The sequence below is a fragment of the Mastomys coucha genome, unplaced genomic scaffold (assembly GCF_008632895.1).
Source record: "Mastomys coucha isolate ucsf_1 unplaced genomic scaffold, UCSF_Mcou_1 pScaffold16, whole genome shotgun sequence".
Taxonomy (NCBI): domain Eukaryota; kingdom Metazoa; phylum Chordata; class Mammalia; order Rodentia; family Muridae; genus Mastomys; species Mastomys coucha.
The window spans coordinates 18,677,154-18,704,268 of record NW_022196898.1 but is presented as its reverse complement, the minus strand read 5'-3'; the positions used below and the strand labels follow the sequence as shown (position 1 = coordinate 18,704,268).

Sequence of the window (27,115 nt, the reverse complement as noted above, 5' to 3'; positions counted from 1 at the left end):
TTTTTTTTTTCTTTAAAGCATCAATGTCAGAAGTTAGGTAGATGGAGATTTCAAGCAATAAAGAGATCAAGGAAACTTTGATGTTCTGTATTTTTGTATAGACTATGCATGCTATCTTTGTTTCTGTCTATCATATATCTATTCTTAGGTCTGTCTACTAATTATTTATATCAATTATTAATAAAATTAATAATTTAATTTTACATCACTATAAAACTAATAACCTAATTTTATAAAGCACAGGTTTGCTTTATAAAGTCTAGCCTTTCTTCAACTGAGGCTCCTTCTTCTTAAATGACTAGCTTGTGTTAAGCTGACAAAAAACTAACCAATAAATCTGCAATGAAATTAGACAGCAAAAGCAGGAATGTGAAATCTTTTCATGTATATGTTTGGTTTATATTCATGTGAGTTAAGTTAGTCTGTAATTAGGAGATTTAAAATCCCTGATGTTATAGATTATAACAATGCTAACACCAATCTTGAAACACTTTAGCAGCAAACAGCTCCCAGCTGGAGTTCAGGCACCTGAGCAAGTTCCTAGGATGTGAGCATAAAGTGAAGGACGCCATGCGGCTACGTGCTCTCCTGATGGGAAGTGCAGAGAAATAAATGAGGAATTGCACAGTGGCTGTGGAAGGAAGGAAAGAATCTGTGAAAGGCTGTGGCAGGGCTGTCACTTGAGTCCAGTAATCAGTGAGACCCTCAGCTCTTGAAAAAAAAAAAAAAGAGGAAAGGGAACTAGAAAAAAGGATTTTTTTTATAGAAAAAATATTTTGCTTCTAAAGTTTTAAGTACTGTCTTTTTGCCCCTTCAGTGGAAAGCCCATGACGGTATCATTTTAAAAGTCGACTGGAACTCAGTGAATGACCTTATTTTATCTGCGGGTGAAGACTGTAAGTATAAGGTATGTGTCTTAGCTTCATTTCTTGGTGCTGTGATACAGAACCCTGACCGAAGTGCACTTCCCCCCCTTTTGTTGAGATAGGATTTCTCTGTGTAGCCCTGGCTGTCCTGGAACTCAGAAATCTGCCTGCCTCTGCCTCCTAATGCTGAGATTAAAGGCCTGCACCACCACTGCCTTACAGTTGCAGGTTGCTGTCTATCACTGCAGGGCAGCCAGGGACGGGCCTAGAAGCAGCCAGTGACGGCAGCAGGCAGGAGCAGAGGGCTGAGTGTGCCCAGGCCTTTACTCAGTGCTTTTTTTTCAATACTTCCAGTCTCGGGAGTCATGCTGCTCACAAGGACAGGTCTTCCTGCTTCCTTTGCTGTAATCAAGACAGAGTCTCACAGACATGTTGCCATGCCAACCTGCTAGACCATTCCGCACTGAGACTCTCTTCCCACATATTGTGTCAAGTTGACAAATAAAACTGACCTTCATATCATATAGTGTTTAAACTTACTATTGGCTTAAAAGAATGAAATTTGGGGAAACTGTTTGGCTTACAATAGTGTATAAAACAATCTTTTAGTCTTTTACCTGTGATAATTGAATGAATTGTTTTCCAACTTTAAGTGCTATTTAAAGTTCTCATAATAAAATTTTGACTTAATAAGCAGCAACATTTCAGTTCAGCTTGTTTGTGTTTCAATTTAAATCAGTTCATTTCTTTATTCACATATTTTTTAAAAATCAACCTCATAGATATTGAGGTTTCAGATATTGGTCTGTTTCAGAATAAAATAATTTGTGGGTGCTAAGATGTTCCCCCTTTCTGCAGTGCTGGGACCATGGACATGCTAGGCAGAGGCTCCTCTATTGAGGTCTGTCTCTATCCAACAGTGCCGTTTACTGTCTCTGTAGTTGCAGGGGCTTTAGTTGAAATAAATTATTAAAGAAAGCCAATAGAAATCTCATTTGGCAAAAAGAAATTATAGAAAATACCAACGCTCACCAGATTTTACTACTAAATTTAAAGTACTTAAAATGGGCAGGTTGAATGTTTAACCCAGGTTTAGTCATGTCCTGAAATACTTTTTTTTTGAGGCATGAGCATTTCCAGGAATATTGCTTTGTCCCCCTTGTGTGATGGTAAAGTCTGGTTGCTAATTCTATATGTTTATGATTTCTGAGTTTTCACTCAATGTCTTATTGGAGGACAGACTTTTTTGTAGTAATGTGGTGATGATATAAACATTTATGACTTTGATTTTATAGGTTTGGGACAGTTATGGCCGCGTGCTGTACGGTTCCCAGCCTCATGAGCACCCTATCACCTCAGTGGCCTGGGCTCCAGATGGGGAGTTATTTGCTGTTGGATCGTTTCATACTTTACGCTTGTGTGATAAGACTGGGGTAAGTTTCAGTCATAGGCATGCTGCCACACGTGGTGATGTACCACACAGCACTCACTCAGCAAGCACTTTGAAAAGTTCTCATTGAAAACACTTGATGCAAGCTCTCTGGCTTATCAGTTCCTGATTTATGAGATGTAGCGGTTTGCAACTGAAGAGTAGACATATTCTCTGTTATTTCTTTTTGGAAATATTTGTTTTGAGCATGAGTCTGGAGGATGGTAAAACAGTTTAACTGAATTTACGACCACTTAGTATGTAGCACACATCTTTAAATGTTATTTTTTGTATCAAAATATATTTCATATAAAATTTTAGTCATATTTTTATAAGGAGCTGATAGTGAATTTAAAAGTTAATTTTAGTGCTAGTGTTTGGAAAGCAGAGGCAGGCAGCTCTCTGAGTTCAAGGCCAGCTAGTCTACATAGCAAGTTCCAGGCTAGCCAGGAACAGTGAGGCCCTGTTTCAAAAAATAAACAAGCCAACCATTCTCTAAAAATCCCCAAAGGATATGTGTTTCTTTCTTAAGGATTGTGTTTAGGGAGCTGAGAGGTGGTTGGTAAGTGCCTACTGTATAGGCATGAGGGCCTACGTTTTGATTCTCCACATACCTGTCAAAACCAAGCATGCTGCACACTTTTGCTCAGTACTGCTGGGTGGTGGAGGCATGAAGGTTCCTTATGGCTCATTAGGTTTGTGGTTTAGCTAAATAGATAAGCTCCAGGTCAGAGAGATCCTGTCTCAAAACATACATGAAGATACTTAATGTTAGCTTCTGTCCTCCAAATACATACACGCATGTGTGTACACACCTACATACACATGTGCACACACTGACACAGATGTGCAGATGTGCATATAGCATGCATATACATACATACACACATACAGAAAGACAGACAAAGAGAGCGCACAAGTGAGCACATGAGTATTTGAATACAAGGACATACTGTGTTTAGAGTAGAATTCTGTTCTGGCAAATGCCAACCTTAGTAACATTTACCCATTGTTCTCGAAGAATGAATTTTTACTAAAGTGCATTCTTAAAGAATGGATGAGGAAATCAGCTTGTAGAATAAAAAATTTATTTTGACTCTTGAAGATTCCTGTCCACGACCATTTGTTTCCACGCCTTTGGCATGTGGGAAGCAACATTAGGCAGCTGTGTGTGGCAAGACAAGCCAGGAAGTAAGGGAGAAAAGCACAGGCAGGGTCCCATGATCCCTCTTGAGGAATGTACAGAGTGCCAAGTGTGTGGACTTCCTCCACGTTGGTCTGCTGCCTCCCAAAGGTGCTGTCCAGAAGGCTGTTCAAGCCCTTAACAGAGAGGAGTCTGGGACACTGAGGCCTGATCTGTAGCAATGGGATGCTCAGGACTGTCCTTAACCTCATGGATAATTTGTTATAAATAGCCCATAATTGTTCTATGGCTTCCCTTCTTTGAGTGCAAAGTTGATTAGTTAGAATTTTAGAACTTTGTAAATGACCAATAACTTTTTTTGGTTACTTGTTTTCCATCACAAAAAATTTCAGCCTTGTGCCTGGCAGTAGAAGCTTTGAGATCTGTTGCTACGACAAACGTTCAGTCACTTCCTCACAGCTCCTAAAGCGTCTGTGTATCGTATTGAGCACTGGTTCCTCAGCCCTTCTCGTTAGTCACGTTCTCACTTCTATTTTCTTTCTCTCACTCATCTTTTCCCTCCCCTTCCCCTTTCTTAGCCCCCTTCCCTTCTGTCCTTTCTTTTGGTAAGACAGGATCTTGCTGTGCAGGCCAGTCTATATTGAATGTTAACCTCCTCCTGCCTCCCAAGCACTAGGTTCTGCGCACCAACCACACCCAACTTCATCTTTATCCCTCCGTGGAACATTCTCATTTCCATCTTCTGCTTAGTGAACTGCACATGGTCAGGTCTGACTCAGTTGACGTTCTTTTTTATCATGTCATGGTGTTTTTCTACTTGTTGCTTTGATAACTTTGCAGCTATAATATCAAAATGTTAGATTATCTAATCACTTAAAAACTTTTTATTGTTTTACTTTGTTTTCAGATGTAAGGATTTACCTCAGGTATCTATAAGTGATTGTGTCTATAGAACATATACACTCATTTTTGTAATATGCTTTTATACTATCTATTTTAGTTTTATGTACAATACTTTTGACTCTCTAGTTTTATAGTATCCCATAGCTTAAGTATTATCTATACTTAAGTACAGTAGATATTCAGTAATTTATTAATAATTTAACTCGTACATAGTCATTTTAATATGTCATTTGATTAACATTTTAAAAATTGATTTATGCAGATAACCAAATTCCAAATTCACTTCATTTAGCACCATATCCTTTTATACTTAATAATTCTGGAAAAGCAAACTGAATTTACTGAATGTTATATTGCTTAGAGATGTGAGACTAGCAGTTTAAAAATATGTTCTTTTTATTTCTTTTTATTTTATGTTCATTATATTGTATATACTATTCATCAGATAGTGTTCCAGAACTGGGCTTTAGATATTAAATCATATACAGACTTGCATTCAAGTTGCCAGCAGTCTTGTAGAGAGTCAGATGATAAGACTTACACAGAACGGTCGTTAAGTGGTACATAGGAGGTTTGTTAACTCTGTGAAGATATGCGGAAGGCTAATTCTCCCTGTGGGACATTGGAGAACTGTGGCTTAGTAAATAAGTAGTTCTCCAAGGAGACAGAGTTCAGACAAGAGGAACCTCTCGTGCCTCTGAGTGTGAAAGAGCATGGAAGTTTTTGTGTGGTAAGTAGACCTTGCATAGGATATTATCAGGGGTTGATGTAGAAAAGATATTCACCAAATGTGCCTGTTATTGCTGTATGGAATAGGCTAGTTTAGACCTTCAAGGTGTAGTGCTTTTCTGTGCAGCCCCTCAGGGATTGCTGCAGAGTGAGAAAGACAAGGCTAAGATTAGAGTGTTTTCCTCCTGCAGCCAGAGACAGCTCCATATTGACCTGATTTACTGTGAGAGCATCTGCTCTAAGGTTTTTGAACCGCTGGAACAGTGACGTTGGAAAGCCAGCACGGTGTGTTAGTCTGTAGAGCATCACAGATGGAAGGTAGGAGCACACTGGAATTCAAATATTGGAAATATTGCTTTGATGGCAAAAGAATGGTGATATGGGGAAAAAGTCAGCCAAGCAAAGACACAAGGTTATAGTCTACCAGACAAAGACACAAGGTTATAGTCTACCAGACAAAGACACAAGGTTATAGTCTACCAGACAAAGACTCAAGGTATAGTCTACCAGACAAAGACACAAGGTTATAGTCTACCAGACAAAGACACAAGGTTATAGTCTACCAGACAAAGACACAAGGTTATAGTCTACCAGACAAAGACACAAGGTTATAGTCTACCAGACAAAGACACAAGGTTATAGTCTACCAGACAAAGACACAAGGTATAGTCTACCAGACAAAGCTTAGCACAGGGCAGCAATCTGGATTTTATAGTGGGGACAATGGGGAGTTACTGATTTTTAGTAGTGACTTTTAAGAGATTGGACATTTTGAAAGATATTTTGTACTCTGAGGTCAGTGTGGGGACAGATTAGAACAAAACAGAAGAGAAGCAGAGTGCCTGGTTATGAGGCTGTTGGTTTGAAAATGGAGTAGTGAGTGGAGCTGTACAGGGGTTGGTTTAGGAGAGACATCTTTGCTATTTACTCTTGAAGAGGCATGAATTTCTTGAAAAGAACACCTAATGTGACATAAATTGAATATGATATAGTATGACATAAATTATTCTAACTTTGTGTTATTTTGATAGATACTTTGACACTCAGCATCTGTCGATGGTGGCTTGTGGGTGGTTCACAAACTAGAGAGGTCAAATCAGAATTTCTGATGGTGTGCTTGGTGCCCCAGGCATATCCCAGGCACAGCCAACTGGCCAGAGGTTGGAGGGTAGCCTTTGCCTTTCTGTTTGATTGACTGTTGAATAGCAAGAGTGAAGACCTCAGTTACCACACAGGAGAGGAATAGTCTATGGGCTAACAGTCGGGAAGAGGCTCTACATGGGCAGACGGCTGATGTTCCCATCAGGAAGTCACACAGACCGAGTCAGGAGTCTGGAGCCAGAGTTCCTCACGTGGTGGCATTTCAAATATCCAGTTTTAAAAAGAAAAGAAAAACGGAGTTTTCAAAAGACAAAAACAAGCAAACAAACAAACAAAAAACCCAACCCAAGATATAAGACATATTGAAAAGCAGAATGCAATAGCCCATTCTTTGGGGGAAAAAAGGTGACAAAAACCATTCCTACGATATCCAGCACCTAGTCTGTTACACAAAGGCCATATGCTCAAAATAATTAAAGAAATGTTGAAAAATCAACAGAAAAAAATTGAGACAGTGAAACAGGGTCCATTGTATAGCTCTTATTGACCAGGCTGGCCTCAAACTCAGAGGGATCTGCCCTCATGTGCTTGTATTAAAGGCATGTACAATACCCAACCAAAAAATTATTTTAAAAGAACCCAATTAGAATTCTGAAGTTAAAAATCTGAGCAAGAGCTTAAAGAAGTATAAATACTCCCAGAACTCCAAAATACTATCTTTTCAGTAACGAGTTTTATGCATCTAAAATTGACAGAGCAATACATTTTTTACTCCTCAGAAAATGTGAAACTGGCCTTCCTGGTAGCACATGGATAGAAGCCTTAGCCACCATAGGTTTTCTCAAGTATAATTTGACACTTTGGACACAGCTGTTATGCATTCAAGAAAGTATAAAATGCTCACTGAGATGGCTAAGCAGGTTGTGGTCCCTGCTGCCCATCCTGATGACCTGACTCTGATCCCCAAGACCCACATGGCACAGGGAGAGAACCAACTAAGCTGTCTTCTCACCTTCACATGGGTACTGTGTGTGCACACCAAAATAAATAAATAAAGAGAACAAAAAGTTAATCTGGGAAAAATACAACATTGCTTTTAACTGCTTATGTGAATCTGTGTGTATGTATGCCACATGTGTGTGGGGACCTGCAGAGGCCAGAATACCGTACTGGTGGATCCCCTGGAGCAAGGCAGTTATAGGCAGTTGTGAACCCAAGTGTTCTTAACCATTGAGGTATTTATTCAGCCTGAGATAGCATTATTTTAAGTAAATGCAAAAGTAAATATGCCAGGAAAATGAACATTACTGGATGAACAATAAAATAAATCATAGTATAAGTGAATTGCTTGTGGAATTAACTTTAGATTTATGCTTCCGTATTTTTCTAGGTTTTATAATAAACTTTATTTTTATCTTCGTTATCTAAAAATGTGATTCAAATTAACATAGGAATTTTAAGCATTCAGAATGTGTTAATGAATTACACTAGTTATTTGACAAAATAGGATTTAAGGAGAAAAATCTGAAGATGCAAGGTACTTTTGGCTGCATTAACTAGCAATTTAGCTTCTGTTTCAGTAGGGGGCGCTATTGCTTGTACAGAAGATAACATGGGTTTTTTTTTTTTTGTTTTGTTTTGTTTTTTTGTAATTCTCATTTTCCCTGAACTTCCTTCTATTCATTCACTCATCCATTCAATTAAAATGGGTTTAATAATTTATTACCTGCAGGAACTTTCTTACGACCTTATGTGACTTTTCATTGTTAATGTTAAAGTGCAATTTGTCTCAAGAGGTAATATCTGAGACGATTCCTAAGTACCAGTCTTCCATAGAGTGTAAGAACTGCTTCTGTCTCCTTAAGCCAGATTTATGTGCATGTTATTTTATGAGTTGAAAATTTTAAATTAGGCCAAATAAAGATTGTGCTCTTGAGGATCCTGGCAGTGTACAGGAGTTGTGTAGAAAAGATGCAGTTGTTGAGGCTTGCGTCATTGTCTTCTATTTAAGTATGTATTTCTCTGTTGGGAAATGACTTGCATAAACAGAGAATGCAAGAAAATAAGTCTTCTCTTCTTTCATGTCATAACATTTACAATTTTTTATTCTCTGTGTATGGGTGTTTTGCTTACATGTATGTCTGTGTTTCACATGCATACATGGTATCCTGGGAGACTGTATGAGCACACTGGATCCTGTGGAATTGGTTTTGTGGAGGATTGTGAGCTGTCATGTGGGTGCTGGGGATCACACTTGGGTCCTTTGGAGGAGCAGGCAGTGCTCTTAGCCCCTGAGCCATCCCCCCAGCCCCTATAGTTAACACTTTATAGAGGCATTCTCAGCTACTTTTAAAGAATATTGTGCTTTCAGTGAGGCTGCTTATTTTAATGAAATTTAAGCTACTTATTACATTTTTGCTTAGCGCAGGAGCAGCTTTGGTGGATTTCTAGAGTTCTGGGGCCAAAACTCCAGAGGTGTGTTACAAAATGAAGGCTCCTTCTGGGCCTTTGTCCCCATGTACATATCCCCATGTACATTATTAGCTCAGGGCTAAACGATCATCTCTTTTGTTAACTCCACTATCCTGTGCCATCTTGTCCCTGTCACAGAACATGCCACTTATGTCCTTTTTTTTTTAAATGTATAAACAGTAGAATTTTATTTCTTGCAGTTTTTTTAACTTTTATTGCATTATGATGAAAAAAGTTACATGATTTCAATTTATCTGAATTTGTTAACATTTTAAAAACATATTTTAAGTAAATAGAATTGCATCATATTCTTGTTTCTTTTGTACCCTAACTCCTCCCAGAGACCCCCTTCAATACCTACAATATCTTTTTGTTATATTCTTTAAAATTTATAAAATATTATAACAATAAAAATAAGTATTATAAAAGTTGTTTGATATAAAACAACAATCAATTTAACAGTCTTATGTAGATGCTTGTCTACAGCAATACTGGAAATACATATGTTTTTCTCAATATAAATTTTAAATATTATAAACTATTATAAATATATATTAACTTTATATTTCAAAATAATATATCACTACTAGTATTTTCTTAAATGAACATAAATATATAAAGTGTTTTTGTTTGTTTGTTTGTTTGTTTTGTATTTAGCTTAAAATTTTGACTTTTACTGTGGTACAAGCCAAAAATAAGAACAATTTTTAGACATTGGATTTCATTATAATAAGGCTGTACTTCAATGACCCTCACATCACCAAAGAATTTTACCTCTATTGTAGCTAAGCTGAGAGTTGACAGTTCCACTGTGCCAAGGAATGAATTGTAGGCATGATTTTTGGATATAGACTTCCTGCTATGGTCAAAGCTATTTGACTTGAGTGAGTGACTTTATTCTCAGCCCACAGAGAACAGGGTACATTCATTTAAGAAATGGTGTGTGTGTGTTAAGATGGTCTATCCATAAAGTCATTCACCAACTGTTTCAATGAACAATGGTTCTGCTTGGAGGGTGGCACAGACATTAGGTGAGGGTAAGAATTTGGTTCATTGGCTGTGATAATTTGGAAAAGCATTCATCTCAGAGAAAGAGTAACTTATAAAGTCCTCTTCTTCAAACTTGATACAAGAGTTACAAATGTCAAGCAAAGCATTCAGTCTTACTCTTTGTTGTTCTCTTATAAGCCCCTTCCCAATTTAATTGTCTCCATTTCTTTTAGGTATATAAATACTTTTGAAATATATAAGCTGTTCTGAAAACCATAGTATAGTGTAAAAACACGAAATAAGCAATTCTACTAATAGAGAGGCTGAGATAGGAGAAGCAAGATTTCAAGACCCTTATGTTGTACACAGCCAGACACTGTCACAAACAAACAAGCTGAAAGTGTATATGGACTGTGTACAATATTGGACCTATTTCTCCAATTACCAAATTAGAGAGACCATTGGATGACAATCAACAAATTTCTAATTCCACATATTTTTGGATTTCAATCGATTAGGATATGTTGGTAATCTTAATTTTCATATTAAGATATTAAGAGAACGTAATTGTTATTTCCTGTTGTTTTGTTGTAAGGGGTGGAATTAGGTTTGTGTGGATTTGTTGAAAGATTACTTTCTTGCTTCTTCTAGGGTGTAGTTTTGCTCCTTATGTTGATGTTTTCCATGTATTATCCTTTGTAGGGCTGGATTTGTGGAAAGATATTGTGTAAATTTTGTTTTGTCATGGAATATCTTGTTTTCTCCATCTATGGTTATTGAGAGTTTTGCTGGGTATAGTAGCCTGGGCTGGCATTTGTGTTCTTGTAGGGTCTGTATGACATCTGCCCAGGATCATCTAGCTTTCATAGTCTCTGGTGAGAAGTCTGGTGTAATTCTGATAAGTCTGCCTTTATATGTTACTTGACCTTTTTTCCTCACGGCTTTTAAAATTCTTTCTTTGTTTAGTGCACTTGGTGTTTTGATTATTATGTGTCGGGAGGAATTTCTTTTCTGGTCCAGTCTATTTGCAGTTCTGTAGGCTTCTTGTATTTTCATGGGCATCTCTTTCTTTAGGTTAGGGAAATTTTCTTCTATAATTTTGTTGAAGATATTTACTGGCCCATTACATTGGGAGTCTTCACTCTCTTCTATACCTATTATCTTTAGGTTTGGTCTTCTCATTGCGTCCTGGATTTCCTGGATGTTCTGGGTTAGGACCTTTTTGCTTTTTGCATTTTCTTTGACTGTTATGTCAATGTTTTCTATGGTGTCTTCTGCCCCTGAGATTCTCTCTTCTATCTCTTGTATTCTGTTGGTGATGTTTGCATCTATGACTCCTGATTTCTTTCCTAGGTTTTGTATCTGCAGGGTTGTCTCTCTTTTTGATTTCTTTATTGTTTCTATTTCTATTCTTAGATTCTGGATGGTTTTGCTCATTTCCTTCACCTGTTTGATTGTGTTTTTTTGTAGTTCTTTAAGGGATTTTTGTGTTTCCTCTTGAAGGGCTTCTAGCTGTTTACCTGTGTTCCCCTGTATTTCTTTGACGGTACTATTTATGTCTTTCTCAAAGTCCTGTATCATCATCATGAGAAGTGATTTTATATCTGAATCTTGCTTTTCTGGTGTGATGGTGTGTCCAGGACTTGCAATGGTGGGAGTATTGGGTTCTGATGATGCCAAGTAACCTTGGTTTGTGTTGCTTATATTCCTATGCTTGCCTCCTGCCATCTGGTTATCTCTAGTGCTACCTGCCCTTGCTAAATCTGACTGGAGCCTGTCCTTCCTGTGATCCTGGTTGTGTCAGAACTCCTCAGAGTCAAGCTGACTCTGTGATCCTGTGATTCTCGGATCCTGTGATCCTGGGCTTGTTAGAGCACCTGGGAGTGGAGCTTCCTCTGGGTGTTGTGGGACGGGCTGCAGAGCTTGTGCCTAAGGTCTGCTCAGGGCACCAGCCCAGACAGACCAGAAGGAACCTGAGCCACTGGACTGGCGAAGTTCCTCTATTTCTTACAGTTCTGAAGGCTCTGCTCCAAAGTTTCCTCAGTAGCTTAGTTCTTGGTGTAATGTGAAGGCCTCATTGGCTCTTTTCTCCATCCAGTCTGCCATTTTCATCTGTAGCCCCTCTACTGCTCTGCTTCCTCATGGATGTCCTCTTTATACCATGGCATGGTAAAAAGCTAGGTTGCGATCGCCATGTGGGCAAACGAGGGACTTGACCAGGTGACTTGCTTTGGATAATGGAAGCAAGTGGAATTTCTAAATGCACGCATCTGGTTCCTCCTTCAAGCCTCTAGCATCTGCCCTCTGGCTCGACTGAGTTGTGTGCAGACCAAGGATTAGTAAAGACAGTCTGTGTTCTTTGGTGTGGGGCTCACTCACTAGGCATGGTGTACCGCCTCTTCTGTGAGAAAGACGTATTCCTCTTGATGATCATAGGATTTTGCAGGAATCTGTAGTCCATTTTCCAACAATGGTCAGTAGCAGCTGTGAATGGAAGTCCAAGCATCTAGCAGTTGCTCAGTCCCACAAGGCAAGCAGGCGAAGAAGAGAGCGCCACTTACTTCTTATGAGTCTTAGGAATCAAGAAGTAGACTGCTAAGAAAACTAAAAGCATTCCCTTTGTGTCTTTTGTGTTTGCTTCTGTGTGCTTATCCAGGTTCTTTTTTTTTTTTTTTGGTCTGTCTTTCCCAGCTAGGTGACTTGTACCATGTCAGAATTTTGCATGTTGGTATCAGAGGAGAGATGGGTAGCCTTGTCTAGGCTAGTAATACAAGCCTGGTCTAATATGCTTTTAGACATGCTGAGGGAGATGATATGAATAAAGCTAGCAGGACTCAAGTATAGTAGCCACACGAGCTGGTGGTGAGGGCAACGTCTTATTAATGAGAAGGTGGCGGGGCAGTCATTTTTTTTAATCTCATACCATTTCAGATTTACCAGAATTTTTTAGTTTAATCCTCTCTGAAATTTCCTTTTTATGTTAGTGAATTTCTGACTTAATAATGAAAGACAAAGAGGAATTTATAGTTACATTTTCATGTTTGGTAAAGAACCAACTTTGTTAGAAACCATAAAATATAAACCACAAAGCAAAAGGATTCTTTTCTGCTGTCTAGGATTGAGAGGCTCAAAAAAATTATTCAAAATTACATTTCTATTACAGAATTTAGTTTCATTATTTTTAAAATCAACACTTAGAGACTGGAGCTGTTCTTCCAGAGGACAGCACCCACATGGTGACTCAGCCATGTGCAGCTCTGGTGCCAGGGATCTGATGCCCTCTTTTGGCTTTTGCAGGATGCTTAGTGTACTGAGCATGCACATGTTGTACAGATGAGTTTGCAGGCAAAACACCCATACACATATAGTACATTTTTAAATAAATAAACAAGCAAAATTAACACAGCATATAGAGGGGCTTTGTAGAAATGTTTCATTTTAGTGGATTACTTTATGGACTGATTACATTGTTTTACTTCCAAAGGGTTTTATTAGTAAAACATTTTAATTAGTTCATTGGTGACCCAGTCAGTAATTTTGATGGTAGTTTTTGAGGTGGCTAATTTGTTTTATGTGTTTATTTTAGACCTGAGTCTCGACATGTAGTCCAGATAGGCCTTGAATGAGAGATCCTCCTGCCAAGACAAAAACCTAACAAAGAACAACAGCAAAGTGCAAGATAGAATTTGATTATAAGGTTGGAAGAATAGGAAGAGAATGTGGAAGTTCAGTCAAGTAAATTAAGCGTTCTAGAAAAAATTATATTACATCTGCAAAACAATAACCCAAAGTGTCTGAGACAGGCTGCCAAATGATAGCTTTCTGGAGCACAGAGATGACTCTTCTGACCTGGACACTTTGCCTGCTGATTTCTTCACAGATCCTCAGGTCACAGACTCCCACAAGGGGTTCTACCTACTCCATTCTGAAAGCAGCAAGGGGAGCTCGCCTTGTGCATCTGATACTTTCATGATTCAGAATGTGTAACAAATGTTTGATGATTTTTTTCTGTAGTTTTTTAGTGACATTCTTAGAAATATTATACTCAGAAGTTTTAAAAAGAGTATAGAAACCCTTTGAGTAAAATATTTTCTAATAAACTGTTTTCAACATTATTACTTAAAAGGAATCATTTGCATTAAAGCAGTTTGGTTTGGCAGTTCTTGGGCTATTTCATATACTGTTTTACTGTGTTTCTAATGTATAATTTAAAAATTCTATCTGTATCTTTCATTATGTATACTATAATTCTACTAGAAAAAGACCTCCAATAATTTCAGATAGAAATACATTTTTTCCCTGGCGTAACAATGGCAGTGATTGGTTTCATGTAGAGGAGGGAGGGCACTAATTCACAAGCATAAAGGACATTTAGCATTTACATCATATCTGAAAGCAGCTTTAGAGCTTTTGTGTGTCTGTGGACTTTAACGAAGCAGTCCCTTTAAGGCAGTGGCTCTTAATGTTCCTAATGCTGGGACCCTTTAGTACAGTTCCATGTTATGGTGATTCTCCCACCCCCGACCATAAAATTATTTTCATTGCTACTTCAGAACTGTGATTTTGCTACTGTTATGAATTATAATGTAAAGATCTGATATGCAGGATATCTGATATGTGACCCCTGTGAAAGGGTCATTTGATCCCCACCCAAAGGGTTGCAACCCACAGGTTGAGAACCATACTTTAAGGCGTCAATACCTTCCTTAATGGAATTAGTGTGTTCCAGGAGAGACACATATTTCTGCCACTGGCTTTACTGCAAAACATTTAAATTCTAAGAAATAAAGCTATAAATGCCCACAAAATACATTCCTTCAAAAATAACTTTAGTATCTTAATATGTAATATGTCTCCAGTTTAAAAGTTCTCATTTGGGGGGGCAATAAATCAATTTTCACTCTCTTCTTTTTCCATCTAGTGGTCATATGCTTTAGAGAAACCCAACACTGGCAGCATATTTAATATCGCGTGGTCTATTGATGGCACTCAGATTGCGGGAGCCTGTGGAAATGGGCATGTTGTCTTTGCACATGTGGTGGAGCAGCGCTGGGAGTGGAAAAATTTTCAAGTAACGCTGACGAAGAGAAGGACCATGCAGGTATGATCATGTTCCAGAGTCCAGTAAATCTGCTTTGCTTTATACAGAGCAGGGATTTATCCTTATTGGTCACTTTTGCCTATTCATAAACATCCAGTCATGGTTGGAAGTACCTGACTTAGTCATGACGGAATAAGACCCTTTACTGAAAGCTTCTGAATGTTGTAGTTACCAAGCTTAGCATAGCACAGGCTAGTGACATTTGAAGCATTTAGAGGGTGTGATGACTTGAGGAAGGACGGATAAAGCTGATCCAAGGCAAGCCTAATGGACTATTTCTTTATGGCTGAATTCAATTAACCTTTTTGTTGTTGTTGTTTTTTGTTTTTTAATTGCCTTTTAAGAATTGGCTAAGGCAAGTTAAGATGGGAAAGATTTAGGAAGTAAGGGAGGAGAACTTTTTTTCATGTTTGGGTTTCTGACTGAGGCCTCTGTGACAACAGACAGATTTACCACCATTCACATCATGGAATGCAAGTTTTACATGACATTATAGGTTTGAGGAAGAGCAGACAGCTGTGGAGAAAAGGGACAAGGCAAGAAAATCTGCTCCAGAGAGCATGGACTGGGGACTCCACTGGCCTGCTGTGTGCAGACCCTGCTCCATGTCCCTCTGCTTTTAGAGATAGGATGTCACTAAGCACTTCTGTGGAGTCACTGTGCACGAAGGGCCTTCGAGCTGTTTCAGAGAAAGGTCAGAAACTTGCCAAGTCTTAGAACCTGCAAGAGGGCAAGTTAGTAGGAAAGGCAGAATGACCTGCTCCTGTGTCATCCTATTCCTCTGTCTGGGGATATGTATTATGCCAGCTGCCATGTTTGGGGATTATTGTGTAGTTCTGAAGTGGAATATTTTATAGTTTAATACATGGAAATAGGATATGTCAGTGGGAGAAGGGAGGGAATGTGTACAGATCAGAGAGCATCAGTGGGTCACTTGTAAGCATCCAAGGACTGACTGGGTACTGTGTTCTCTGTTTTGTTTCTTCAGTTAGGCCAGCGCTAGCTTAGTGCCTTGCATAGAGTAAGTGTCCAACAGACATCAAAATTCAGCTGAAGAAACGTGGTAGTTGCTGTGCAGGGACTCTTGCCCTGTGAAGATTCTCTGCCAAAGGAGGAGGAGCTCTACTTTCTCCTCACCCTCTCATCTGTATCAGTTGCTTCTGTCTTATGTATTCATAGTCATGTGGCTTTAATTAAAAGGTTAACCTTGTTAGCTCAAGTATCAAAAATTTAAAATGTTGATAATATGATCCCTAGACTAAGTATTAGATTCAGTAGAATTTTTCTTTGCTTTATTTGCTTATTTTGGATATTTTACTTGGAAAATGTCTTTTTTTTTTTTAAAGAAAAGCAGAGACTAGTGTCTAGAATCTCCATATCCTTACTATCTAGCCTCAGTAGGCATCAGCTGGGGACCCACCCTGCCCCATCCACAGCCTCATCTGCTTTCCAACTTACCCTGAGTTTCAGGCAAATTCCTACATTGTACTGTTATCTATAAAAAGTTCTATATCTATAGCTTAAGCATAGGGCATCTCTGTTTTAATATAACCATAATATCATTTTCTTTCTTTTTTTCTTTTTTCTTTTTTTTGATTTTTTTGAGACAGGGTTTTTCTTTATAGCCCTGGCTGTCCTGTAACTCACTCTGTAGACCAGGCTGGCCTCGAACTCAGAAATCCACCTGCCTCTGCCTCCCAAGTACTGGGATTAAAGGCGTGCACCACCACTGCCCAGCCCTAATATTTTCATACACTACTACTACTAATTTTTTAATTTTATAAACTGTCTACAAAATGCTCAAATCTTCCTATGTCTCCTGTTATAAATTTAAATTTTAAGTCAAGATTCAAATGATTGTAATGGGTTTAGTTTCTTTCTTTCTTTCTTTCTTTCTTTCTTTCTTTCTTCCTTTTTTTCTGGCTCTGTTTCTTCATTTCTTCTTACCTTTGTTTTTTTGGGAAGCCACATAATTTGTTGGACTGCTCAGGTTGCAATCTGTGGAGTGCTGTTTTTGTTTTGTTTTCTGATGCTACTGATTGGATCCAGGGCCTCATAATGTGCTAGGTTAGCCACTCAATGTGCTAGGTTAGCCACTCAATGTGCTAGGTTAGCCACTCAATGTGCTAGGTTAGCCACTCAATGTGCTAGGTTAGCCACTCAATGTGCTAGGTTAGCCACTCAGTGTGCTAGGTTAGCCACTCAATATGCTAGGTTAGCCACTCAATGTGCTAGGTTAGCCACTCAATGTGCTAGGTTAGCCGCTCTTCTGAGCTAAAGCCCATGGGCTGGATTGACATGTCCCTTTTGTCTCTAGAACAAGGGTTTTACACTCTATGTAATTATAAAACATCACACTTGTTGAGTTGGACCCACTTAGTATTCTTTCTTAGTAATATCCCTTATTTATCCATTGGATGTTTATGAGTTATAACGCTTTCCAGGTGCTGGGCTAAACAATGAGGACACAGCACCAAATAAAACTAATCTGTTCTCTGTTCTAATGTACTTCCTAGGTGTCTTAAAACTACTCCATACATTAATACAAATTGATTTAAGGTGAGACATTAGAAAATGAAGAAATTGACTGGTTTATGTAAAGTCAGGAGATAAAGTGGAGGCATTATTGGTGCCGTAGATCAAATAATGTCAACAGGATCCATCATGTCCTTCTTCAGTCTTCTTCCCCTATAAGTGGCTTCAATTTAAGAAAGGTAGTCTCCATTTCGTGGCTTTGGTAGTTCCAGTGTTGCACCTACCAGCTCAAGTCCATCAGACAGTTCATTTCCTGTAATAACTCCAGCAGAAGCTCAAGCTTTCAGACTCACATGCTTGGCTTGGGTTAAATGCATTTGCGAGAGAGGGGGAAAATGTCAGTTTCATCTGAACTACTTAGTGACTGAGACTAGTGGAAGGAGTGGGTTCCCAAGGGAAATCAAAGCATACATGATTCTAGGTAGACCCCCTCCACCCCCCACTCCTGAAAGAGAGAGGGAGACAAAGACAGAGAGAGACAGAGACACAGAGACCGAGATAGAGATGATGGATCTTGGCTGGGGAGGCTGGGCTGCAGGGTGTGTGGTAGCTGGCTCCATGCTGTGGCAAGACAGCTTAAGTAGAAGCAGAGCTGGCCCAGCATCCATAGCCAGCTTGGCTTATGTCCCAGTGGTATCAAGACCTCTGAAAGCTGTGTCACCTCTAGGGCTGGTGTGTGGGATAGTTTATATTCTTACATGAAAAGCCAAAAAATTCTTGGGACGTGTTCTCTCAGTTCCTGTGAGTGGGCATCTAGTAATGCTTTGGCTAGCTTCTGTGGCTCAGAGCCACCTGGTGGCTGGGCCTCTGGACATGCCTGTCGGGATTGTCTTGATTAGGTTAATTTAGGTGGGAAGGCCCAGTCACCATTTTCAGCTGGAGATACATGAGACCTTGTCTCAAAAATTTATTTTTGAGTATTGGTATTTATAAAATACTTTGTAGGGTGATGCCACGCATTTCCTGCTGCGTTGCTTCAAAGGGCACAGGTGTCTGCTTGTCTGTCTTTTAGTGTTAAGATTCTTCATTATGACCAGATATAGCAAGCCTGATCCATCTGTCATAAGGGATCCCGTTAGGGGTCTTACCTAAGTGTGTTTAGAAGCCATTGACTGTAATTGTTTAGAACCTGCTCTTTCTAAAGGTTGCAACATGCTTATACTGTAATTCCAGCATTTTCCATCTTTATCAGCTAGAGTTTTTCTGGAAAGGATTTAGTCTTATCAACTATATGGTTCCCCAGAAATGAGACAAATGCTGAACTATTTTCCTTTATTTATAAATTTTTGAATAATGAGCCAATTTTCTAGAACTCCCAGTGAGCTTTCTTTTGTGTTGTTGACATTATCTTTATAAACATGCAGATGTTAACATTTAAAACTTTTTAAAAAATTATGTGTTTGTATGTTTGTGTTCCTATGCCTATGATGGGTGTCTGTCAGGCCCAAAGAGGGTGTTGGATCACCTGGCATGTAGTTAGAACAGGTTGTTAGATATCTAAGCATGGGTGCTGGTAACTAAACTTGGATCCTCTGCCAGAAAAGTATGTACTCTTAACTACTGAGCCATCTCTCTAGCCCCAACTTCAACGTTTTTGACATGTTTCAATCCACTGACATCATTATTTTCTTTAAAGCTCAAATTGTTTTGTCTTTAGCCAATGGCTCTTACTTTTTTTGATGTGATTTCAGTGGCTTCCTTGCTTTCTGGGGTGACAAGATAGTCCATGCATTTCCTCATGACACATATAAGGTGATAAGCATCAAGAGACTAATTGAGAGCAGCCCTGCATTGGACAGAAAAATGGGCATACCTTCCAATTCAGCATAGAAGAGATTTGCCATGGTTATTGTAAGAGCAATTACCATGTCCTCTTAGTTGGCTCTTATGGCTGAGGTGTTTGTTCCTATCTGGTCTGCTACGCCACCGTTGCAGTCGGCCGTTTTTCCAGAAGGCCTTAGAAGGCCTGCTTATATAGAGACGAAATTCAGGTGCTCCATGCATTCATTGATACTGAGTGATTATAACTTCTAGACAAAATGGATTTGGTTTTCATACATAGAAGTAAATCATGACTTTATACTAACAAAGTCCTACTTCATGTTTAAGGTTGTAGAGATTTTAGTTTTTATTTGCTGTTTTTACTCTTAAAAGAAAAATTTGATTCTCCAAGTCATTAACTTTCCATATATAAGAAAGTTATTCATATAATGTTACTGAGTTCTAATAAATATTTTTGTTTTTAAAAATGCAAGCATGTCCATATATGTAAACATCCTTCCATTTTTGGATAGAAGATTGTTGCGGGAATTATTAAAAAATGATCCCACCAATTCTCCGTGCTCCTGCTTCTCGGCAGGCTTCCTGCGCTCCTGCTGCCGGCAAGTCTCTCCAGCTAGCCCCGCATGGTCTGCCTCACTTGTCCCTGGAGCCACTAGTTCCCGTTCTGCCATAAACCCCTGTAATCAGCAGTCCCACATTCCAGTAACCAAGTAAATCAAAACTCGTGACGTTTATAATTAACCAAACAGATTTATGTATGGCTAAATTCTCAATTTACAGATGCCAATACAATAAAATAATTTCAGAACCAATTGAATAATGATAAAAGCTTTATACCAATTATTCTAACCTTATGATATAACTACTTGCTGGTTCATGTCCACCTCCATCTTGGCCTTCCTCTCTCTCCTGAGACGCTGTTTCTGCAACTCACCTCCTTTTTCCTTGTCCAATCACAGGCCTCCTGCTGCCCTAGTGTAATTGGACAGGGAAAATCCTGCAACAGAAGATAGCATACTAAACATGCTGTTCTGTATCTTGTATTGCCCCTTCTTAGTTATGAGTTTTGTTTTCTAGCTATGCAGCATGTGTGGATGCACAGTTTAATCAAACTGCTGGCAGACATTTAGGCTGTTTGTAGTCTTGCTATCATTGTGTGCCATTGTAAGCAGCCTGCACAGGTGGTGTTCTATAGTTTGGCTTACATATCTTTGAGACGGGATTTTAGGACTGAGGATGCTGTAACAAAGAGTGTATGTGAATATATATTTGCCGGCTCATGTCATGATGATATTTGGGGAACAGATATGTGACAAGCTTGCCAAGCTATCAGGCTGCCTTATGGAATACCATAACCTGGTAGCTTGTAAACAAGATTTTTTTTTCCTTTATAATTCTAGAAGCTGCGAAGTCCAAGACCAAGAAGGCAGTAGATTTGGTGTCCAAACAGGGTACACTGTCTCATGGCTGGAACTCTCTTGCTGTGTCCTCACTTGAGAGTGCAAGGGCCTCTCTTTTAAAGCATGCGTTGATTTCCTGAGGACCCCACAACAGGAGTTGAGGGCCATAAACACTCAACACAGAAATTTGAAGCCGTACTTAGAAGAGTGACTTCCTGTCCTTTTATTGAATTGTTTACTAAAGCTTTACATCGTTAGAAGAATGATACTGTCTAGAGGAGGGCCCAAAGAGTGACTGGTCTATGGGTGTCATTGCATTGTCTTCCTGATTCCTCACTCCATGGTATGCCTGCTGCCGTATGCATCTTCATCACACCCAGAGCTTAGAGAGCTTGAGCCATCCATCCTCTTTCTCGATTTATTATAGTTTGTTCATTGACTTAAAAACTTTTGACCAATGTGACCAAATGCTAGAATCCTTGCAATCTTGTCTGCTCTAAATATTTGTAAGATTTTTTTTTTACAATGGAATTTTATTCGACTGTAAAGAAAATGAAATTATGAACTCTCCATGAAAGTGAGTGGGCCTAGAGAAGGCTCAGTGAAGTTAGTGCTGATGTCAGTTCTTTCCAGAGAGCTTCTTTTTCAGTGGTTAGGGGTCACTGCACAGACTCAGAACTAATGAGTGTAGGCAGGAGGTTAGCTTCCAGGGGGAATGACCAACAGGATAACAAAGAGAGGAAAATAAGCATGGACAAGTCAGCTCAAGTCCTTGAAAACGGTGTAAGATAATGGTGGTGATGGACTGGTTGTCAGGACTCAGCTTAGGAACCCAATAACTAGATGTAAAGGACAGTGGGTGCTAGTTGGTTCATGTCAGATTAAAGCAATTTCAAGCCCCCTTCTGTAGGAGATCATGCATAGAGCAGGATTACTCTCTTCCCTAGGAAGTGTTTTGAATTTCCTCTTTCCTGTTGCTTATTTGGGGGTGCGTGTGGAGGGTATAGAGGGACAGGGTTTCTCTGTGTAGTCCTTCCTGTCCTGGAACTCACTCTGTAGACCAGGCTGACCACTAACACAGAGATCCATCTGTCTGTTTCACATATGCTTGGGATAAAGGCCTGCATCACCATGCCCAGCTCCAGTTGCTTCTTAGCCTTCTTTACTACCTGTTCTCACACCGAAGTGCTTTCCTGTCTCTCTGCACTTTTCTTCTTTCCTATACAGGCTTTACATTCCTTTTATGAAACCAATATCTCCTTCACTTTTGAGTTTTAAGGCAATCATCTCTGTTTAGAACTTAAAATTTGAAGTAAAATTTAACAAAAAAAGAGCTATTCTTACTCTTTTGGACAGAAATCATATGGTCTCTTTCCAACTTGTATATGTCACTCTCTCTGGCTGCATTTCGGTGCTGGGGCATTTTTAACTTCATCCCATTCCTGCATTGCTCAGTTTGGCATGAAGATGAGAAATCCTTATAGGTCTTTTCTATTTATTTCTAAGAGATTTTTTTTTTTTTGTAACTGGACCTTCTCAGTTGATTTTTATGCCAAAGTGTATCAGTTTATGCCTAGATCATTTCTTTTTTATATATTAGCTAATTAAGAGCACATTGAATTTTTCATGTATATTAACGTCATGCTAACTTATCTTTTTAATATTTAGATTTCTTTTTAAAAACGTTGTTTGTTGACATTTCTTTCCCTTGTGTTTTCTTGCTTAGGTTCGCAATGTTCTCAACGATGCCGTGGACTTGCTGGAGTTCCGGGACAGAGTCATTAAAGCGTCCCTGAACTACGCACACTTGGTTGTTTCAACATCTCTCCAGTGCTATGTGTTCTCGTAAGCACCTTTGCATTTCCTGAAAATCCAGAGGTTTTGTCAGTGATGAGAGATTTATTTTCAGGTTTTCATATCAACATAGTTTATGTTAACCTTAACTTTTTCAAAACCATACTGATTAACACCATGTTTCAGACCAGGAAATGAGGAAACACCCTCCCCCCCCCAAGTTATATGCAAGAAAATAGAGGTAATGAAGTTTGTGTGTCAAAGGTTAATGCTCACTTTTAAAACTGGACACATTTTGTGTGATGTGGTTTCCTTACAGCTCTGAAGACTTTGGTAGAGTCTTAACTCCCAAGTCCAGGGCTCAGGATAACTGAGGAGCCAGCAGATTTACTGTAACATAGGATAGCTGGCAGGCTGGAAGAATTCAGTAAGGACATGGATTATAGTAACCGTAAATGCATTGATGACAGCACCTGGAGCTGTCCAGAAACAGTGAAAAATACATTCATTGTCCTTCTTACTAGAATGATAATTAATGTACCAAGAACTTGCCTGGAAACCTAAAACACACCTGGTATTGCTGTGTTCATAAACACTGCACAAGGAGCTTTCTGCAAGCAGCGACCCGATTTACAGTCTGTGATTATAATGATGTAAAGATGTCTACAGTGAACAATGTTATCAGTGTGGGTTTGCTGAATGGGAGAGGAGATGCCGGATGGCAGTCAGTATGTACTGTTACCACTACCTGTTACCATAGATGTAAATAACTTGCAGTGTATATAAGCTGGGGCAATGAAGCTAAAGGGATGAGTCCTGAACATTTCTTACCTTTCTTTTGAACATAATTTGCCTATAAGTAAGTTTATATAATTTTATTTTTAGGCAGTGGCCATATTTAATAATCAACTTCCAAAATCCTTATTTTAAGTAGTATAAGCCAGCTTTTACATCCTACCCTCCACCCAAAAAAACTGTCTAAGAAAACTTAAAAAACCACTCATACCCTCAGGAATTTTTGTTAAGGACGTTAAAAAATTGTGCTTGCTTTTATATTACAACGTATTTCTGGTTTAATCATTTAATAAATATGGGGGTAGAGACTTTTTGTCCAGTGCTTAGCGCAACATTTGGTAGTCACTTAGCAAGTACTTTGGATAAAGAAATGAATTGAAGCATATAAAGTATAGTATTGCATTGCTATCCTAAGGGCCAGTGATTCATAATGTAACAATATTGAATTTCATTGACACATGCTCCAGTTCCTACCTAATATGTATACACCTGCAGCTAATCAGAACCTGCAGCCACCTCAGGAGTCCTGAAGTAGGAGAGAGAGCTGAGCGTGGAGAAGGAAGTAGCTCAGTGTTATGTGAACTGTTTGCTTAGACGACAAGGAGGACGAATACTGGTAATTTAGGAAAAATCAACCAAGATACTAAACCAAGCAGCTATAATGTAGGGAAAAGAGTATAACATAGAAGAAAAATATCATTTAATGTAGATGTGTATTTGATTAATTAACTTATATTTGGTTAAGGAAAATGATGGCAAGTTCTTTTTAAATTTTTGTTTGTTTTGTAGATAATTATGACTTAGCTAAATCCATAATAAGGGATTAGTTTACTGGTGGTAGTGACAAGAACATCCTGGGGTTGTTCGATGTTATGTTATTTAACGTTTTAGTTATCTTATTTTCATCATATTGTACCATATAAGACTGTCTTCTTTCCTGAGTTAACGCTGCCTCTCCTTTCTGGTTGTTGAGATATATGGGAAGATACAAAATCTCAATATTTATGAAAGGAAAATACAGTGGAGCAGCTGTAGGAATGACACAGTGCTGAGACAGTTCACCAAAGTCTGTCATTACGTCATAAACTAGTGACTTACATAATAATAGCTAGCATTGGTTGAATGATTCACTATACTATTTTTATGCTTATTGTTACTACTATTCCTATTTTATAAGATGAAGAGCTAAAGGTCACAGAGAATACAGAGAATAATAAGTATCCTGAACCCAGGTTAAATTATTTAACCTCTAAAGAGCTGAAGTTTGGTTCTAAGTTCTTAACTACTGTTGCCTCTTTATTTACAGTATATAATTTAAAAAATAAACATGTTATATACTTAATTTATAAGAATAAAAAAGTATAAGAAAATAATACAGAAGAGTGGCACATTGCATTCTCGCTTAATTTTTCAAGTAAGGATTAGAAGGCCTCCTTGTTTTTAGTCTCATAGCTTAGGGAGTTTATATTTCCATTACATTTACATTAGGTCTCAATTGTGAGAAATTACAGCTGTGGCTAAGAGGAGTTTTTCCTCTTTCTTATGCAGTATTGGAGACTGAGTCCAGAGCCTCACACATGCTAGGCAAGCACTCTATCCCTGAACTCCACCCCATCCCTACAAGGACATTTTTCAAAAGCCTCACATAAATCACCACTTTTCTGATTAGCTTTCTAGGTAGGATGGAGGTTAATTCTAACAACTAATGAAGCATACTGGGCTTCTTCCGGAAATATGTATCTGTATCAGATACATATGTACACATGTATCTGTATCAGACTGGTACTAATTTTGAGTAGCCATTATTACAAAACCACTGCATTTTATCGTTTTGCTATATGCGTGCATTTATTTACTGAAGGAGGTATCGAACTCGGCTAGCCAACATTTAATTGTACACCAGTATACCTATTCTCTGCAACTTTTCTCTTTTTCTATCTTCTAGCTGTGAAAATGAAGCTTAATCTCTTTAAGACATGGGGGAGGGTGTTGGAGAGATACTCAGTGGGCAAGAGAGCTCCAGTGCAAGCATGAGAATCTGAGTTCAATTTTCTAGCACCCAAGTAAAAAGCTGTGTATAGCTGCACATACCTGTATGGAGGGTGGAAGCATGCAGGTCCTGGGAGCTAACCCTGGCCAGCCAGCCTCGCTGGAATGGGGAACTTGTGCTTCAGTGGATGGATGCACAGGAGTGTACATATGTACATATACACACAATGAAAGAATGAGTGACACATGCCTATAACTCCAGCACTGGAAGGTGGTGATAGAAGGATTAGGAGTCTAAGGCCATCAGCACCTATATATAGCTAGTTCAAGGCTAGCCTAGAACTCTACTTGACAGCAAGACTGTCTCTGCTAGTTCAAGACTGTGTCTCAAAAACCGGAATCGGTTCTCTGAAAGTTATTGAGAATAATAAAACATTTAAACTATGAAACAACTTCAGTTGTAGAAGTTTCTTTACTTGCTCCAGTTTTGTTTTGTTTTTGGCTGTTTAAGGCAGGGTATCTCTCTAATCCAAGTTGGCCTAGTTCTCACTGTGTACCCAAGTTCACCTTGAGCTCATAGTCACCCCCCTGCCTCTCACTGCTGAGCGCTAAGATTACTAGCCACCATGTCTGCCTTTCTTCCGGCTCTTTGAATCCTGTTGTTCTATTAAAAATAAGAGGAATTATTTGTGCTTCTACTTGTCACTTTATTGAGTAAGCTTGGCCATAGCTTTTTTTTTTTTTAATTTATTTTATGTATATGAGTACACTGTAGCTGTCTTCAGACACACACCATAAGAGTGCATCAGACCCCATTACACCCATTACAGATGGTTGTGAGCCACCATGTGGTTGCTGGGAATTGAACTCAGGACCTCTGGAAGAGCAGTCAGTGCTCTTACATGCTGAGCCATCTCTCCAGCCCCCATAGCTTACATTTTTAGAGTACTTTACAAAAATGTTTTAATCCAACCAAAAAACTGGGAGATCTATAGGAAAAATAATTATGTTGGGCATGTTATATTTGTTTATTTTGTTGTTGTTTTAGGCAGGGTCTCATTTTGCAGATTTGGCTGGCCTAGAACTCACTATGCAGACCAGGCTGGCCTCAGACTCAAGAGATTCACCTGACTCTGCCTCTTGAGAGTTAGGATTAATGGTGTGTGCACCATGCCTGGTGCCATCATGCTATGGCTACATTCTTTGTCAGGCACTTAGATGGCTCGTCATTATCCTCTGTGAAGATACTGACTTTTCAGAAACTAAGCTTGCTAAAGTCACATGACTGGGAGATGTCCCAGCCCGATACTTAATCCAGATTTGCCAAGTCCATCTTCAGGATGCTATGCTGCGGTTTTTTGTTTTTGTTTTTTGGTTTTTTTCCAGATGAGAAATCTTAGATGGCCTGCCCAAATGCAGAGCTAATAAACAGCCTAGGACAACATCTTCTTAGGATTCCTAAATTCATGCACTACAGTCTCTGTGAGCTCTTACTGAAAGCCTGCTGTGCAATAGTTGCTGGAGACATAGAATCTCTGCTTTCCACTTGAGGATACTGGCATGTGAAGGAGTAATTTTAGAGGAATGTGTTAAAAGTGCTTTAGTAGAAATACATATATGATAGTTTGTGAAATTAAACTTACAATTTAAGATGAGTAACTGCTTGCTTGTTAAAATGTTTAATATTTGAAATGCTAATACAATTCATTTCATTCATCTTTTAGTACGAAGAACTGGAATACACCGCTTATATTTGATCTCAAAGAAGGAACTGTTAGTTTAATTCTGCAGGCAGAAAGGTAATTTGTTTATATTTTAACTATTGGATTTAGGGCTAAGATAGCTCATGTAGCAGTAAAATACTCTTTAAAACATCTCACAAGGGGACCTGGGATCAGTTCCCAGCATCCACATGGCTGCACAATCCTCTGTAACTTGTTCCAGGGGATCCAGTGCCCTCTTACAGTCTCCATGGGAACTGCATGCATGTCGCACATAGACATACATGCAGGCCAAACATTCTTATACTTACATAAGATAAAAATAAATCTTATTTTTTTAATTCTCACAAAATGATATAGAAGT

General features: G+C 38.8%; 1 protein-coding gene across 5 annotated transcripts in view; it reads left to right on the top strand.

The window, feature by feature from the left end:
• Ift80 (intraflagellar transport 80) overlaps nt 1-27,115 on the top strand; it is a 110,204-nt gene that overhangs the window by 50,897 nt on the left and 32,192 nt on the right. For all 5 annotated transcript variants that reach the window (XM_031374067.1, XM_031374071.1, XM_031374068.1 and 2 more), the window contains 5 exons: nt 818-907; nt 2,162-2,299; nt 14,556-14,735; nt 22,179-22,297; nt 26,755-26,829. In XM_031374067.1, coding sequence (XP_031229927.1) covers nt 818-907; nt 2,162-2,299; nt 14,556-14,735; nt 22,179-22,297; nt 26,755-26,829 — 602 coding nt within the window. The remainder of the gene's footprint in view (nt 1-817; nt 908-2,161; nt 2,300-14,555; nt 14,736-22,178; nt 22,298-26,754; nt 26,830-27,115) is intronic.